Source organism: Mytilus trossulus, unplaced genomic scaffold (genome assembly GCF_036588685.1).
Source record: "Mytilus trossulus isolate FHL-02 unplaced genomic scaffold, PNRI_Mtr1.1.1.hap1 h1tg000262l__unscaffolded, whole genome shotgun sequence".
NCBI lineage: Eukaryota > Metazoa > Mollusca > Bivalvia > Mytilida > Mytilidae > Mytilus > Mytilus trossulus.
Genome location: NW_026963322.1, coordinates 223,776 through 243,096, shown reverse-complemented (window position 1 = coordinate 243,096; position 19,321 = coordinate 223,776). Strand labels below are relative to the sequence as shown.

The window sequence follows — 19,321 nt, the reverse complement described above, 5'->3', positions numbered from 1 at the left end:
TATATCAACAAATACTTGTTAGGATTATATAAAGTGAGATGTCATTTTACACAGAGATTTAATCGTTATATCAACAAATACGTGTTATGATTATATAAAGTGAGATGTCATTTTACTCAGAGATTTAATCGTTATATCAACAAATACGTGTTATGATTATATAAAGTGAGATATTATTTTTTACTCAGAGATTTAATCATTATATCAACAAATACTTGTTAGAATTATATAAAGTGAGATGTCATTTAACTCAGAGATTTAATCGTTATATCAACAAATACTTGTTAGGATTATATAAAGTGAGATGTCATTTAACTCAGAGATTTAATCGTTATATCAACAAATACTTGTTAGGATTATATAAAGTGAGATGTCATTTAACTCAGAGATTTAATCGTTATATCAACAAATACTTGTTAGGATTATATAAAGTGAGATGTCATTTAACTCAGAGATTTAATCGGTATATCAACAAATACTTGTTAGGATTATATAAAGTGAGATGTCATTTAACTCAGAGATTTAATGGTTATATCAACAAATACTTGTTAGGATTATATAAAGTGAGATGTCATTTAACTCAGAGATTTAATCGTTATATCAACAAATACTTGTTAGGATTATATAACGTGAGATGTCATTTTACTCAGAGATTTAATCATTAAATCAACAAATACTTGTCAGAATTATATAAAGTGAGATGTCATTTTACTCAGAGAATTGTAATGAATCCATTGATGTAAATATTTTATTGAATTCTCACAAAATTTTTTTTTTACCTGACAGTTCTGATGGAAGTTCTGACATCTCACAAAAAAACAAGTTGTTTATTCGTTGTGTATGAACAATATAAATACAAGTGTGACTGGTCATTTTATTCAGTTTTGACCACTGATTGATGTGATATATATTTTTTTTTTATATTTATTACACGACATTGTCCAGTTTATCAGACAAGATTTTATGTCATTTGTAGGATATGTTGTATATTATTGATATTAATAACAAGGTTATTTGGTTATATTATAGAAAAATAGAAAAACAGCTTTACATTGGGCTGCTAGGTTTGGAGATCTGCAGATCACAAGATGTCTGGTAGAACAAGGAGGTACCAGTCCCTTGATTAAATCACATAAGGTAATATTTTATAGTATATACCCAGTGTTCAACTATTAAGTAATGAATCACTAAAATTACATGAATTATGTATTGTTGGTCGAATGAATTTTTTCAAGACTTTAGTCATATAATCATTTAAATTGAACTAAAAGTATAAAAAAAGTTTTATAGGAGGGTGTGAATGGGATATACAGATATAGGAGTGTGTGGATCGGGTATACAGATATAGTCGGTTGTGTGTGGGGTATACAGATATAGGAAGGTGTGGAAAGGATAAACAGATAGAAGTGGTTAATGATGCGGTATACAGATTTAGGAAGGTTTGGATGTGGTATGCAGATATAGGAGGGTGTGGGTCGGGTATACAGATATAGGAGAGATAGGAGGGGGTTGATCGGGTATACAGATATAGGAGGTTGTGGGTGGGGTAGACATATATGGGAGGGTGTGGATCGGGTAAACAGATATACGAGGTTGTGGAGCGGATACACAGATATAGGAGGTTAAGGATGGGGTATATAGATATAGGAGTGTTTGGATGGGGTATACAGATATAGGAGGGTGTGGATGGGGTATACATATATAGGAGGATGTTGATTGGGTATACAAATACAGGAGGGTGTGGATGGGGTATACATATATAGGAGGATGTGGATGGGTAATACAGATATATGAGGTAGTGGATGGGGTATACATATAGAGGAGGGTGTGTATGGGTTATACAGATATAGAAGGGTATGGATGGAGTTTACAGATATAGGAGGGTGTGGATTGGGTATTAAGATATATGAGGGTGTATATGGGGTATTCATATATATGAGGATGTGGTGGGGGTATACAGATATAGGAGGGTGTGGTAGGGATATACAGATATAGGAGGGTGTGGATGGGGCATACATATATAGAAGGTTGTGAATGGGGTATACAGATATAATAGGGTGTGGATTGGGTTTACAGATATCGGTGGTTGTGGATGGGGTATACAGATCTAGGAGGGTGTTAGCATCTGTTAAGATAAAATAAATCACCACTCAGCTGCTACTGGTCTTACTAATTGTAAGATATGCGTTACAGAAGCCTTCTTTGTTACAGGTGAAAGCAAAATAACGATGTATCTGTATTTCAGGGTCAGACTCCGTACGATCTAGCAGCAGAACATAAATCAAGGCAGTATAAAAGAAGTGATGGAATACTTACAGGTAAGTGATACAAAATGTAGATATGGTGTTGAATTACAAATGCTTACGCTTAGAATGAATCGAATAGAAAATAAGTTACAAAATATAAAGAAATATAAAACTCAGAAATCAACTGCCACAAAACCAAGGTACATCAGGAGAGAAATCTTAAAAAAATAGTTTTGAACCAACATTTTAAAATTATAATGCAATGTATTTGTTATCACCATTTTGATTGGACATCATATATTTAAGGCGCTAAATCCACACTTAACAAGCTTTTAACTAAGCTTAGTTGTCATTTTTCATTTCAGTAATTGATTTTTATGTGATTTCTTAAATATTCAACAAAATTAGCAGACATCTTTTATTTCATATTCTAGAGCGAACAAGACGAGAGCAAATTTTCTTAATTTTTGATAAATCTATAAAATTTTCAAAAAGGAAATAAACGACATAATAAAATTAAATGCGATAAGAAACATTGAAACCGGGAAAATGTTAATAAAGACGTCAACATATTGTAACCTGTAAGTAAAAGTATTACTGGTTGACAAATTAACATATGCTAATTTTCTTGGCCTAGTCTAAATAATATCCCACGAGGTGCCACAAAAAAAAACGCATCGCAAATCACCTTTTGATTTGAGTTTAACATAATTATTCACTTACCTATATGTTTATTTTCATAAATAAACATGATCAAGAATGTAAGCTAGAAAAAATAAATCCTTAATATCACAATATAAAAGAATAAGTTAGGCTAACTCCAATACACTATTAATACACAGATAACCTGTAAGAAAGTAAACACACATAATATAATAACAAAACGGTACGGCGTAGAACCGTAACTTTTCCGGATTTTTAAACAAACACAGACAAACAAAAATTAAAAATGAATGAATCTATTTGTATTGATGTTTATTTATATTATGTATTATGTTTAATTGTAAAATACTAACATTAATATAATATTTTATTATATATTCTCCCTGGATGTATAATAATTGATATACAGGGATACTTAGCCTAATGCTGTAAGCTAGGTAAATTGTTAAACAGCATTTAGTGCAATAAAGATGATTTAATTGTTAAAAAAAAAAAAAAGATATCAACATGAAAACGCTTTGACAAAATCTTTTCAAATTAAGATATGTTGTTTCCTGTGACTAAATGAAGGTCAAGTTCAATTTTCATGATTTTAGATGTTTTCGTTGTTGAGATGTAGACCTTTCAGTGACAAAAGTGATTTGTATATGACCGCGACAATTGAAAATTTGTCGGTCGTATATTGGTATCACGTTTGTGTCGTCGTGGTCCGTAGTCGTCATCTTCGTCGGCGCACTATAACTTTAGTATAAGTGAATAGAAATCTATGAAATTTAAACGCAAGGTATATGACCATAAAAAGAAGGTTGGGATTGATTGTGGAAGTTTTGGTCCCAATAGTTTGGAAATAAGGGGCCAGAAAGGGCCCAAATAAGCATTTTTTTGGTTTTCGCACTATAACTTTAGTTTAAGTAAATAGAAATCTATGAAATTTTGACACAAGGTTTATGACCACTTAAGAAAGGTTGGGATTGATTTTGAGAGTTTTGGTCCAAATAGTTTAGGAATAAGGGACCAAAAAAGGGCCCAAATAAGCATTTTTCTTTGTTTTCCCACCATAACTTAAGTGTAAGTAAATAGAAATCTATGAAATGTAAACACAAGGTTTATAACCATAAAAGAAAGGTTGGGATTGATTTTGGAAGTTTTTGCCCCAACAGTTTAGGAAAAACGGGCCCAAAGGGTCCAAAATTAAACTTTGTTTGAATTCATCAAAAATTTAATCATTGGGGTTCTTTGAATTGCCGAATCTAACTGTGTATGTAGATTCTTAATTTTTTGTCCCATTTTCAAATTGTTTTTCATTAAGGTTCAAAGGGTCCAAAATTAAACTAAGTTTGATTTTAACAAAAATTCAATTCTTGGGGTTCTTTGATATGCTGAATCTAAACATGGTTTTAGATTTTTAATTATTGGCCAAGTTTTTAAGTTGGTCCAAATTAGGGTCCAAAATTAAAACTTTGTTTGATTTCAACAAAAATTGAATTTTTGGGTTTTTTTGATATTCTGAATCCAAACATGTACTTAGATTTTGTATTATGGGCCCAGTTTTTAAGTTGGTCCAACTTGTGGTCCAACATATACCTTTGTTTGATTCCAACAAAAATTGAATCCTTGGGGTTCTTTGATATGCTGAATCTAAACATGTACTTTTAATTCTTATTATGGGCCCAGTTTTCAAGTTGGTTCAAATCGTGGTCCAAAATTAAACTTTGTTTGATATCAACAAACATTGAATCCTTGTGTTTTTTTTATGCTGAATCTAAACCTGTATTTAGATTTTTGATTATAGGCCCAGTTTTTAAGTTGGTCCAAATTGCGGTCCAAAATTAAACTTTGTTTGATTTCAACAAAAAATGTATATATGGTTTCTTTTTATATATGCTTAATCTAACCATGTATTTAGATTTTTGATGTTTGAGAACGGTTATCAGGTTGGTCCACATTGAGGTCTAAAGGGTCCAAAATTGAACTTTATTTGATTTCATCAAAAATTGAATTCTTAGGGTCCTATATTTGCTGAATCTAACCATGTATTTAGATTTCTGATATTGGACCATAATAGGTAATGTCCAATTTAAAATTTAAAATTTTTAAGTTTAAGTTCTTATGTGTCAGAAACCTTTGTTGTGTCAACTCTTTGATCACAATCCAAATTCAAAACTGTATCAAGCTTGAATGTTGTGTCCATACTTGCCCCAATATTCAGGGTTCGAACTCTGCGGTCGTAAAAAACTGCGCCCTGCGGAGCATCTGGTTACTATTTGCATTTGAGTTATTTCCCTTTGAACAAAAATGGTATAATTAATAATTAATTTCTGTCATTTGGTCTCTTGTTTATTTTGAGTTATTTCCCTTTGAACAGAAATGATATAATTATTAATTAGTTTCTATGTCATTTGGTCTCTTGTTTTTTTTTAGTTATTTCCCTTTGAACAGGAATGTTTTAAGTTAAAATAAGTATCTCATCATAAATTGAAATCTTGGGGTTCTTTAATATGCTGATTCTAACAATGTACTTAGATTTTGGATATTGGACCATAATAGGTAAATGTCCAATATAAAAATTTTCAGTTCTTTGAACTCATCTATTTTGTGTCATAAACCTATGCTGTGTCAAATATTCATTTTTTTATTATGTATAGAATGCTTAGAAATGAAGATAACTGTATTTTATTTTAAGCTTGGCCTACAATTAACTTGGTCGTACTTGAGCAAATATCGTTTTACGTAGCTAACTACTATATCACTAGCCTTTTTTACACTCAGGTTATGAGTTTGAGTCCCTCACATGGCAGGTACTTTGACTTCTTAATTTCACGCAAGTAATCAGTTTTCCACACTGTTTGTCGTCATGCTTACAGATGTTGATTTGATATTTGCTATACAGTTTTAGGTTTACCATGACAAATTATAGAACAATTTCGGATTTTGTTCCTGTCTGATGATTTGTGCACAATTATGGTAGTTTGAATTAGACAATTGAGGAAAGTAATCAGTTTTCAGCATTTTTTTTACGACTGCAAACAGTTTTGTGTTCATATAAAGCTGTGATTACAGCGGTGTTCTCGTCGGCAGCGTCATCGTCCAAAGACACATTTGGTTTCCAGACTATAACTTTCGTTTAAGTGAATGTCTTTCTATGAAATTTTACCAGAAGATTTTCAATACCACAAAAGGAAGGTTGGGATTATTTTTTGGGGGTTATTGTACCAACAGTTTAAGAATTAGGCGCCAAAAACAAGCATTTTTGTAGTTTCCGGACAATAACTTGTGTTTTAGTATATTGATCTCTCTCTAAAAAGTACTACAAGGTTCCATATCACTAAGGGAAGGCTGGGATTGAGTTTGGGGGTAATTACTCTTTGGGGGTTCAACAGTTTGGGGGGGATTTTTTCTATTTTTCGGGGTTCAAATTTGTTCTTCATAATTTTTGAAAAATTTCAAGACAAAATCTTCAATTGCACAGTATTGCGAAATAGCACAGTATTGCGCAATAGCACAGTATTTGGCAATAGCACAGTATTGGGCAATAATAATAATAATAATAATAATATCTTTATTTAGAGAGAGTAACTCATTTGGATTACACCAATTTTCAATAAGGCTCTCTTAATACAATAATAATTACATTACAAATAAACAATGCATCAATAATAATGGTAAATAAAGATTATGTACAATTTAAAATACAATAAACAATTATGATATGGCATTACAGTAAAAATATGATGGTAATGTTAAAAGTACATAGATTTGTATTTATGTTAAAATTCGGATACTGTATTTGATTTTTTTTATTGAATTAGGAAGAGCATTCCACACTCTTGGTCCATTGTACGAGAAACTAGACTTATACAACTCTGTATTTGGTTTTGGAATAATAAAATTATCTGAGGATGAAAATCTCGTATTATATTTTTGGTTTGCAGAAGCTGATACAATAAGACTTGACATATATTCTGGAGCTAAGCCATGTTTTGCCTTATACATTAGTAATGATTTGTGATAAAGTATTCTTTGTGTGATTGGCCCAATGTTACATTCGTGAAATAATTCTCTTGAAGGTTTGGTGTAATCATGTTCGTCTAAAATTATTCTTGCTGCCCTTTTTTGCAGTTTTAGTAAACTATCTAATAAAAAGTTATTACAGTTTCCCCATATTGAACAACAATAATCTAAGTGAGGTAAAACGTAAGCGTTATAGTACATTTGTCTAGCTTTATGATTTAAATATTTCTTTATCCTTTTTAGTAAAGCTAAAGAAGAGTTAACTTTTTTGATTATATAATCGATATGAGAAGACCAAGATAGAGATGCATCAATAAAAACACCTAGAACTTTTTCACATGTACTTTCTATAATTTGTTGTCCATTTAAAGCAAGATTAATGTTTTCATTTGATGTAACGGAAAGCTTTTGTTTAGATCCAATGCATATAGCTTTCGTTTTAGATACATTTATAGCCATTTTATTGTCATCACACCAGCGATTAATATCTTGTAAAACTGTATTAAGTTTTCGACTGATGCAACTTTTGTTTTGTCCAATGACTGATATGGTGCTACAGATGGGTGCACTCCTAACCTGTACAGCAAGTTAACTTGATAACCAGTCATTTGGACTGGTCAAAGTTAACCTGTGACCAAATATAGGACTGCTCTGACCAGTCCTAGGACCAAAATCTAGTTAACTTGAAAAGCGGACTTGGTCCTAGGACTGTTTTTATGTCTGCCAAAAAGTTAACTTGGAAACAGGTCCGCTATTGATATAAGTTAACTTCGAACCAGTCCTGTCATAAGTTAACATAAGTTAACTTCGGAACCAGTCCTGTCATAAAGTTAACATAAGTTAACTTGGAAACCGGTCCTGCCACAAAGTTAACTTCTGCTTGGACAAATCCGATCAAAACCAGACCTGTTCCCAAGTTAACTTTTGACTGGTCTGCTCTACACTAAGTTAACTTGTAACCAGGACCGCTCTTCGTTGATTTAAAAAAAAAAATATCTTTTTTTCGTAGTATAAACATCGAAAATAAAGTAATTTGAAAATTAATACTTCCATTTTATGAACAGGATTAAATACAAATATTTGAAAATAAGTACGCACAGAACGTAACACAAATATATCTGTGATCTGACAATATAGCCTTTTTTCTTCTTTGTTGTGAATACCACTGTCACTCTAATATAATTGTAATCAATTTAACTATTGTACGTTTATTGTCTTAATTTTGTATGCCATAACCATTTAATGTAAATGTGTTTGTGATAACAGGCACTGAATATATATATATATATATATATATTCCGAGATCAAAATCAATCATATTATGTATATTTTTTAAAAGAAGTATATTTGATGTTAGGTGTATACGTCCTTGTTAGTTATACATCCTTGAACTATGCAGCCACAATCAGCAATAGTTTAATTCATTTAAATAATGACTACAAACTTTTGCTCGCCTAAATTAAGGGTGCCAGCATGTCCTCATTTTATTCAAAATACTGATACTAACAAAATTTCAGTAGTTTTGATGCCTCCAGTTGACCTGTACAACAAAATTATTTGACCGCATCCACCAAAACTGACCATATATGCACTTTAATTTGTAAATCTATATACCCGCATAGTAAATCAGCCATATTTTTTATGTCAGGATTCAATGTATAATACAATCATGACAATGGACAGCAAAATTGCAATATAATAACAAAAAAGTTTTGTTCGCATAAATTTAGGATACCAGCATGTCCTCATTTTATTCAAAATATTGATAGGTAACAAAATTTCAGTAGTTTTAATACCTCCAGCTGACGTGTACAACAAAATTATTTGACCGCATTACAAAAACTGACCATATGTGAACTTTAAATTGTAAATCTATATACCAGCATAGTAAGTCAGCCTTATTTTTCATGTCAGGATTCGATGTATAATACAATCATGACAATGAACAGCAATATTGCAATAAAATAACAAAAAAGTTTTGTTCGCATAAATTTAGGATACCAGCATGTCCTCTTTTTACATAAAATACTGATACGTAACAAAATTTCAGTAGTTTTAATACCTCCAGCTGACGTGTACAACAAAATTATTTGACCACATTACCAAAACTGACCATATATTACTTTAAATTGTAAATCTATATACCAGCATAGTAAATCAGTCTTATTTTTAATGTCAGGATTCAATGTATAATACAATCATGACAATGGACAGCAATATTGCAATATAATAACAAAAAAAATTTGTTCGCCTAAATTAAGGGTGCCAGCATGTCCTTTTTTTTACTTAAAATACTGATACGTAACAAAATTTCAGTAGTTTTGATGCCTCCAGTTGACTTGTACAACAAAATTATTTGACCGCATCCACCAAAACTGACCATATATGCACTTTAATTTGTAAATATATATACCCGCATAGTAAATCAGCCATATTTTTATGTCAGGATTCAATGTATAATACAATCATGACAATGGACAGCAATTTGCAATATAATAACAACAAATTTTTGTTCACATCAATTAAGGATACCAGCATGTCCTCATTTTATTCAAAATATTGATGCGTAACAAAATTTCAGTAGTTTTGATACCTCCAGTTGACTTGTACAACAACATTATTTGACCGCATTACCAAAACTGACCATATGTGCACTTTAATTTGAAAATCTATATACCCAGACAGTAAATCAGTCATTTTTTTATGTCAGGATTTAATGTATAATACAATCATGACAATGGACAGCAATATTGCAATATAATAACAACAAATTTTTGTTCGCATAAATTTAGGATACCAGCATGTCCTCATTTTAATCAAAACATTGATACGTAACAAAATTTCAGTAGTTTTGATACCTCCAGTTGACTTGTACAACAAAATTATTTGACCGCATCCACCAAAACTGACCATATGTGCACTTTAATTTGTAAATCTATATACCCGCATAGTAAATCAGCCATATTTTTTATGTCAGGATTCAATGTATTATACAATCATGACAATGGACAGCAATATTGCAATATAATAACAACAAATTTTTGTTTGCATAAATTTAGGATACCAGCATGTCCTCATTTTATTCAAAATATTAATATGTAACAAAATTTCAGTAGTTTTGGTGCCTCCAGTTGACTTGTACAGCAAAATTATTTGACCGCATCCACCAAAACTGACCATATATGCACTTTAATTTGTAAATCTATATACCCGCATAGTAAATCAGCCATATTTTTATGTCAGGATTCAATGTATAATACAATCATGACAATGGACAGCAATATTGCAATATAATAACAACAAATTTTTGTTCGCATAAATTTAGGATACCAGCATGTCCTCATTTTATTCAAAATATTGATACGTAACAAAATTTCAGTAGTTTTGATACCTCCAGTTGACTTGTACAACAACATTATTTGACCGCATTACCAAAACTGACCATATGTGCACTTTAATTTGAAAATCTATATACCAAGACAGTAAATCAGTCATTATTTTATATCAGGATTTAATGTATAATACAATCATGACAATGGACAGCAATATTGCAATATAATCACAACAAATTTTTGTTCGCCTAAATTAAGGGTGCCAGCATGTCTTCTTTTTACTTAAAATACTGATACGTAACAAAATTTCAGTAGTTTTGATGCCTCCAGTTGACTTGTACAACAAAATTATTTGACCGCATCCACCAAAACTGACCATATATACACTTTAATTTGTAAATCTATATACCAGCATAGTAAATCAGCCATATTTTTTATGTCAGGATTCAATGTATAATACAATCATGACAATGGACAGCAATATTGCAATATAATAACAACAAATTTTTGTTCGCATAAATTTAGGATACCAGCATGTCCTCATTTTATTCAAAATATTGATACATAACAAAATTTCAGTAGTTTTGATACCTCCAGTTGACTTTTACAACCAAATTATTTGACCATGTTGACCGCATTACCAAAACTGACCATTTGTGCAATTAATTTGTAAATCTATATACACCATGACGTACCCGCATAGTATTAATCAGCCATATTTTTTATGTCAGGAATCAATGTATAATATAATCATGACAATGGACAGCAATATTGCAATTTGATAACAACAAATTTTTGTCATTTTTGTCAGTAGTTATAATACCTCATGCTGACTTGGAAAACAAAACTATTTGACCAAAACTGATCATATGTGCACTTTTATTTGCAAATCTATATACCCGCATAGTATTGTACCGAGCGCCTTAATGTCTTCTCCTGGTGCTCCTGTTCACATTTTAGTAGGACCGTAAATGTACACGTAATCAATAATATTGGAAAACTATTAATGCAAAAAATATTCTGAATGAATTGAGAATGTCAGAATTTCATCTCTTTATTCATAATAACAGTCACTTTATATATATAGGAGTTCATGATGGTGTACGTGTAAAACAAAACTATTATGCCACATCATCAAAGTACCAACGAATCCGTACCAACACTGACATGTCTGAATTCATTTGTACTATTTACGCTGAACGGGTCGTTGTCGACCTGGATACTCCATCAACGTAGTAAAAAGTATACGAGGTTCTCTTCTTGGAATCTATTATGTCGGTTGATTGATTTTGTTTATAGTTAAACGACAAGTGGAAACTATTTCATTAAAATGCGCATTGAGTATAATTTTAGTACGTCCCATATAAATATCGGCAATGACAAATCTGACGAATTTGACGAGATTGTTGATAGTTTTACCATACCGTATGCTTACGGACACTGTACAATTTCTGTTAGAATATTCTGCGGGAAATAGAATAGTAAATCCAATGCAAACAAGTTGAATATCAATGAAATATCCATGCAAGTATAAATGTATGCATAAAGTAAAATTTAGGAAGGGACAGGTAAACAACGGGGAACGAAGTAACGTAGACAATGTTGCCGATATCCCGTGATATAAGAATATTGTTCCGATGCGTTGGATAACCTTTCTATCCGCCTTCTAATAAAAAAAACTCTGTGTGATCGTATAGCCATTTTTTATTTATATAAGAATACATGTATATCAAATAAAAGAGAGCATTTGTATAATATCTAGTAGAGTCTAGCGAGTAAATAATAAATGATATCTGTGGATAAACCATGCGAATGTTGTTTACATATTTTAATGAAAGCTCAAGTCTGATAAGAAAATTCTTATAACGATAATCTGCAATAAGCAGACCTGTCCTCAGGTCTGGTCAATAGCAGACTTGTCCACAGGTCTGGTCAAAAGCAGACCTGTCATCAGGTCTGGTCAGGAGCAGACCTGTCCACAGGTCTGGTCTGAGGCAGACCTGTCCTCAGGACTGGTCAAAAGCAGACTTGTCCACAGGTCTGGTCTGGGGCAGACCTGTCCTCAGGACTGGTCAAAAGCAGACTTGTCCACAGGTCTGGTCTGGAGCAGACTTGCCGATAGGTCTGCAGCAGTCCTAAAAAAGCAGACCGTAGGTCTGGTCCACCGACGACGAAGTTAACTTGCTTGACTGCTTAAAAATTCTCAAGTTAACTTAGAAAGCAGTCAACAAGTTAACTCTAAGTTAACTTTTGTCATGGTTAGGACCGCACCCATCTGTATCATCAGCAAATAAATCAGTGTTATAGTTAGGATTAGACAAAGGAAGATCATTAATAAAAATTAAAAACAACACCGGTCCTAATACGGATCCTTGAGGTACACCCGTTTTTTGTTTTTGTACGTCTGATAATGTATTTGAAATAGATACTTTCTGATATCTGTCAGCCAAATATGATGTAAACCAACGTAATGAAGTATAAGCTAATTTGTATTTGTTTAATTTTTGAATAAGCAGTTCATGATTGAGAAGATCAAAGGCTTTTGCTAGATCTAGAAATACTGCTCCAACAAGATCGCCATCATCAATGGCTTTAAGCCATTTATCTATTAAAGCTGTATAAGCAGTTTGACAAGAATGGTTTGCACGAAAGCCTGACTGCATTCTATACAATAACTTGTATTTATTAAGATATTTTACTAAATGTGTTTTCACATGTTTTTCAAGGATTTTAGAAATGAGTGGTAAAATTGCAATTGGTCTATAATTAAAAACATCCTGTTTTGAGCCTTTGTTCTAAAAACTGGTATGACTTTTGCCAGTTTAAATGAGGATGGAAAAATACATTTTTGATACTCAAATTAAAAATATGACAAAGTGGTAGTGAAATAGCATGAGAAGGCATCTTTAAAAATTTTGCAATTATGGTATCAAGGCCTATTGCTTTTGATTCATCTAGTGCTTTTAGTTGTAAACACACAAAATTATAACTCGTTAGTGGTATAGAAAAATACACGTCATCTGGTACATGACCCGATATAAAATCACCAAGTTTGTTAAAACAACTACTAGAATTGTTGATGTTTTGATCTATATTAAGATTATCTGTGATATTTGTGAAATAAGCATTAAAAACATCAGCAATGCCTTTTGGTTCTAAAATTTCCTTTTTGTTACAATCACTTATAATTGTTATACTGGTATGATTGTCGGTACCGCTGACAGTATGTAGGTGCTTCCATAATTTACTGCTGTTGCTCTTTTTTTGTTCTATGATATTGGTATAATAATTTTGTTTAGGGTTTTCGATGAGATATTTGACTTTATTTCTCAAAAGTCTATAACTATACATATCTTTTTTCTTATGATAAAAATCACGTTTTCTCATGCTATCTAGAATTTCATCATTCATCCACTCATTTTGATACAAACGTTTTACTCTCTTTTTAATGAGTGGAGCCTGATGATTTAATACTTTAGTAAAAATATTCAAAAAAGACAACAGTGCTTCTTCGGGGTCATCAATTTCTAATACACAATTAAATGAACACTGTGATATGTGATTGACAAAATCATTTTCATTAAAATGTTTAGTAGATCTGAACGTAATATATTCATGAATTTTCTTTTTCGATTTTAACCCTCTTTTGTGAGAAATGCATACTGGATAATGGTCACTGATAGAATACTTCGGAACAGATATAAAATGAATATTATGTGGTTCATTGCTATAAATATGGTCTACCAAGGAGGAAGATGTTTGTGTGACTCGTGTAGGAACTGAGACTATTTGAGACAAGTTAAAAATGTTTGCTAAATGTGACCATTTAGCTGGAATCTTTCTCGACGACAAATTAATATTAAAGTCACCCAAAATAATCATTTCCTTATCTTCAATATCGACATTTGTTAACATTAATTCAAATTTTGTAACCCACTCTGCATTACTTTTTGGTGGTCTATAAATGTTACCAATTAATATAGGTTTTTGATGAACAAAAATAATTTCGATCCACATTGATTCTATATCATCATTTTCCAAATCATATCGTCTTATTGTGGTTAACATGTTAGAAATATAAATTAAAAACCCACCGCCAGATTTTCCAATTCTGTCTTTTCTGTTTGTATCATAACCCTTAATATCTATTTCTTTGTTTTGGACAGAATCTGACAAAAATGTTTCACTTAAACACATCACATCTGTGTTAGAACTTGATAGCAAATATTTAATTTCAGAAAATTTTGGCAATATATGATTTATGTTTAAGTGACATATATTAAGTGACTTGTGTGGAAATATAAAAGGGTTTGTAAATGGAGATGATTTGGAATTAGATGATATAATATGTGTTGCAGTACATAAATACAGAATAACAATACTGACAATATTTCCTAAAATAGAATTACATGTTCTGGTAGTAGAAAAATTATTGGTTAAATTTACCTCCAGTACGTTTGACTGGACACACTTTGTTCTTGAGTTGTTGTGTTGTTGAATGGTATAAATCTCCTCCCTGTTGACCTCACCGATTGAAAATTTGATTCAGTTTCTGATGTACAATTTGAGAATTGAAACAAATTGTTGACGCAGGAGATAATATTGTGGCTTAAAACTTTGGCACCAGCAACATTTGTGTGAACATGGTCTGCAAATAAAGTAAGATTGGGCTGGTCTCCATATAGAAAGTCTAAAGTATTGTCCAAAATTTCCACATGTTGTTCCTCTAGAGAGAACAGATGATTATTGACATTGTAAATTGTACGATTAGCTTGAGAATTGGTTGGCCTTGGTAGAATTGAGGAAATTACCAGCTTAGTTCTTGGTAAGCTTTACCTGACTGTACAAATCACATTTTTGAAGTCGTCCATAATAGCATGAACAGAGTCTCCATCTGATACATTGTTAGTGCCCACATGAATAACAATAACATCAACACAATCAATTTCTGCCTTCTGATATGTACTGAATTAGGCAATCTTCAATGTCTCTGATCCGTCCTTCCCGGAGAGTCTTTACTTTGGTATTGATTTGTTGAGTTGACATTTTCCTAGGAGACATCTTTTTAAGAGTTGAACTCCCAATAAGAAATAAGTTTTTCTTGTCAAAAGACCGATGAAAATGTGGATAAGTAGAGTTGACTTCACGGTCCGTGTATTTTGTATTTATTGGTGACCTTTGTTTTTCCGCATAAGTAGGACTTTGAGCATTATGCTTGTTACCTAGATTTGTTCTATTTAAAGAAACTGGCTTATAAGAGCTGCTTGGTAAACCACTTCTTACAGCGTTGCTGTATGTTCCAGGTGTTGGTTTATTTGAAGTTGAAATTCTTTCCTCTCTTTTGCGATTTGGTGTTTCTGTCACAGTTTTTGTTAAATCGTTGACGTGGGATGATTTTAAATTTACAGATTTAATCTCATTTGAAACGGCATTTAATTTGTCCCACAAACTGTTGGATTTATTTATAAATGCCTTATTGTTTACATCGATATCTGATTTAATGAGCTGTGTTTGTGTAAAAACTTCTTGGACGGAGGTTAAAGCTGAATTGGGTTGAACTTTAACCGTATTTGTTAGTGATGCAAACTTGTCTTTCATCTCTTGAAATTGATTGTTTGACGAGTCAATATGACAGTTAAGGGCATCATTTAAATTTAAAACTTCCTCAGAAGTTGACAATAAAAGACTTTCAATTCTCCTGAGTGTTGACATGGTACAGAAAGTCGGAGAGTTTGCCTTATTATTATTTTTGCGAAATTTATTGGTGGAGATGCTTCGACGCGGGGTTGTAACCTTCATCGGTATAGTTTCCTCTTCATCGTCGGTCCATTCAATGTTGTTACACACATTCACGATACTAAGATTATTTGCTTGAACGGTGTTTCCAGATGTTTTTATATTTAAAGCAAGTTTTGTGAGTTTATCGGCTTCAATCTGACCGATTTCAGAATCACGAGCAACGTGCGCCCACGTTACTTTTATATTTGATAACAAATGATCTATCTCTGACCAGAGTTTTTTGTTTTTCACATCATTTCCGGAAGATTTAAGTTTCCAGTTGTTACTTTTCCAATAAACAATGTCATTTGTTATACCTCTAACTAAATATTCACTGTCGGTTTTAATGATAATGTTTGATAATTGATTTTCGTGTATTTGTTGAAGGCATTTTACGGCAGCATACAATTCCCCCGTATTGTTTGTTTGCTTGTAAGATTAAGGAACTGGACCATTTATATTTTTGATGTTATTTGGTTCCCAAAATATACCATAACTGGCCTTTGCCAATGGCTTGCCGTTATTCTTGCATGCTCCATCAATGTATACTTCCATTATTTAAAAATGTCCGAACAGTTCAGGAAAACGTTAACGTTGTTTTCGCGGGCTTTCTGATATGACGTGATGAACATGGTTTTGATTTATAAATGTTGCTTCATTTGTCTTTTGTTACGATAAAAATGTTAATATTGATAACAAATAGTAAAATTTACCATACCGTTATACATTTTGAAGTCTATCAAACAGTAAAATCCATCATAAATCACGAATCGAGTTTTCCTAAAAAAACAACATTCACAACGGACCACTGCAACTCGTCTCAAATGTAGTATACACTATAGGAGTGTTCAGTAATAACAAATAACTTCGAATAATGTTAAACGATGCTTTAGAAAATAATTTCAACACTTTAAAAGTCCTGTGATCAACGGAAATAGATAATAATCCTGCATTGAATGATCGTGAATTTTTTAGGCAGCCATTAGACCTTCGTGACGTCACAATCAATCACAATAGCACAGTATTGAGCAATATCACAGTATTGCGCAATAGCAATAAATCTTCAATTGCACAGTATTGCGCAACAGCACAGTATTACAAAAATGCACAGTATTGCGCTATATCCCTTTATTGCGCAATAGCAAAAAAATCTTCAATTGCACAGTATTGCACAATAGCATAGCATTGCACAATAGCATAGCATTGCACAATAGCACAGAATTGCGCAATAGCAAGAAATCTTCAATTGAACAGTATTGCGCAATAGCAGGAAATCTTCAATCGAAATAAAGACAAATCTTTTAACCAATTTCAATGGGATTAATTAATTACAAAATAGCACAGTATTGCGCAATAGCAAGAAATCTTCAATTGCACAGTATTTTTTGTTAATCGTTTAACCAATTTCAATGGGATTAACTTAAAATCTTTAATTTTTGTGGTTCTAACCTTGTATTTCTATTTTGGATATTGGGCCCTATTTTTACAATTCTATTCTACAATGAGGTCAAAAGGGTCCAAAATTAAAATTTGCTTGATTTCATTAAAAACTGAGTTAATCCGGCATTATGATATGTTGAACCTTATTGTGCATTTAGATTTTGTTTTTTGGGCCCTGTTTTCAAATTAGTCCATATCAAGGTTTGCAGGGTCCAAAATTAAACTGAGTTTGATTTCAACTAAAATTGGAATCTAACCATATGATATCAGACCATTCTAGATAAATTAAATGTCCAATTTCGAACTTTTAAGATCTTTGACCACATTGTTTGGTGTCAGAAACTTATATTATGTCAAAAACTTGTTCACAATCCAAATTCAGACAGTATCAAGCTTGAATATTGTTTCCAAAATTGCCCGAACTGTTTAGGGTTCGACCTCCACGGTTGTCTCTAACTGCGCTCAGCGAAACATTTTATTATTTTGATAGTTGTTATATAGTTTACAAAATGACAAGTTAGAAATAAAGTTAAAACTTTGTTCCAGTACAATGAATTTTCAACCGGTATGTATTGTCATTCAATACTCTCAAAATGCTAGTTTTCATTTTTTGTCTCTTACCTGAAAAACGTTTTGAGATAGGTAAAAACTGTTTGAAGCAAAAGGGATCCGCAATACATGATCTACAAATTGTCAATATGACCATAAACAAAAGACCATAGGAGTTATTGACCTTAAATGACAATTATTTACTGATCTTAGTGCTTTTGCTCATTACCTTGAAAACTATAATAGAAAAGTATCAACTGTAAACAGCAAAAATAATCAGAAATGCAAGATCTATAAAATTGCCATTACAACATAAACAACTGGATGACTTCTAAGGGAATAATAGCCTTAAACGACAAAACATGGCTGCCATATATATATATATATATATATAGTTAGAAATAGAACATGAGGGTAAAATGCATTATTTGTCTTAATCCTTGAAACCACAATAGGTGGAGAAAATCTGTGGGGGGCAAAATGCTAATGGCCAAGATCTACCTACCTCCTATTTTCACCAAATAATGTTGTTGCATAGCATCCAACACTGAGCTTGTGAGGTGCGTTTGACTCCAATCTTAATTGACCTGCCGAAGGTCATGGTTTGCTTAGGGTACTCAGGCTTCCTCCACCAATAAAAACTGATTTTCACAATATAGCCAATAATACTGAAATAGCAATTAAGTAATCAATCCAATTTAGTGTTAGCAAAAATGCCAAAGTGAGCGATACAAGTTTGTGTGAACCTCTTGTTTTTTTTTTATTTCTGCTTTTTATCTTCAAAACCATAAAACTTGGTCAAGGCAAAAAAATCAGTAAGACAGGTTTTGGTCCATAATTTCCATTAAACACAAATATTCTTGCTGCATTGTATATTTTTTTGGGGGACAGATTAGCCAGGTGTAATCCACCATTTTCATATGTAAGAAAATGCCTGTACCAAGTCAGGAATATGACAGTTGTTATCCATTCGTTCAATGTGTTTGAGCTTTTGATTTTGCCATTTACTTAGGGATTTTTGTCCTCAGAGTTCGGTTATTTTGGTATTTTAATTTTTATATACCTGCAAGGGGATTTTCCAAATTAAATGAAAAACCTGTTCCCTTAAAACTATATTTCTCTTTTTCTCTGAGCCACACATTATCCTGAAAAATATGAAAATGTGTTGGATATATTTTATGTAATGTGGAACATTGGTATTATATATTATTTTTTGGGGGGTATATATTTTTAAATTTTAATAGTTCTTCAAGCGAGTGAGTGAAGATATATTCACAGTGCATACTCGTACTTTTTTAGACT

The 19,321-nt window shown here is 32.0% G+C and overlaps 1 protein-coding gene across 1 annotated transcript; it reads right to left on the bottom strand.

The window, feature by feature from the left end:
* Positions 1 to 15,193: 15,193 nt before the first annotated feature.
* On the bottom strand, positions 15,194 to 16,758 carry LOC134701736 (uncharacterized). The gene is made up of 2 exons (XM_063562881.1): positions 16,744 to 16,758; positions 15,194 to 16,459 (listed from the first exon to the last, which is right to left on the bottom strand). The coding sequence occupies exons 1-2, from the start codon at positions 16,756 to 16,758 to the stop codon at positions 15,194 to 15,196; spliced, it is 1,281 nt and encodes a 426-aa protein (XP_063418951.1).
* Between the last annotated feature and the right edge of the window lie 2,563 nt (positions 16,759 to 19,321).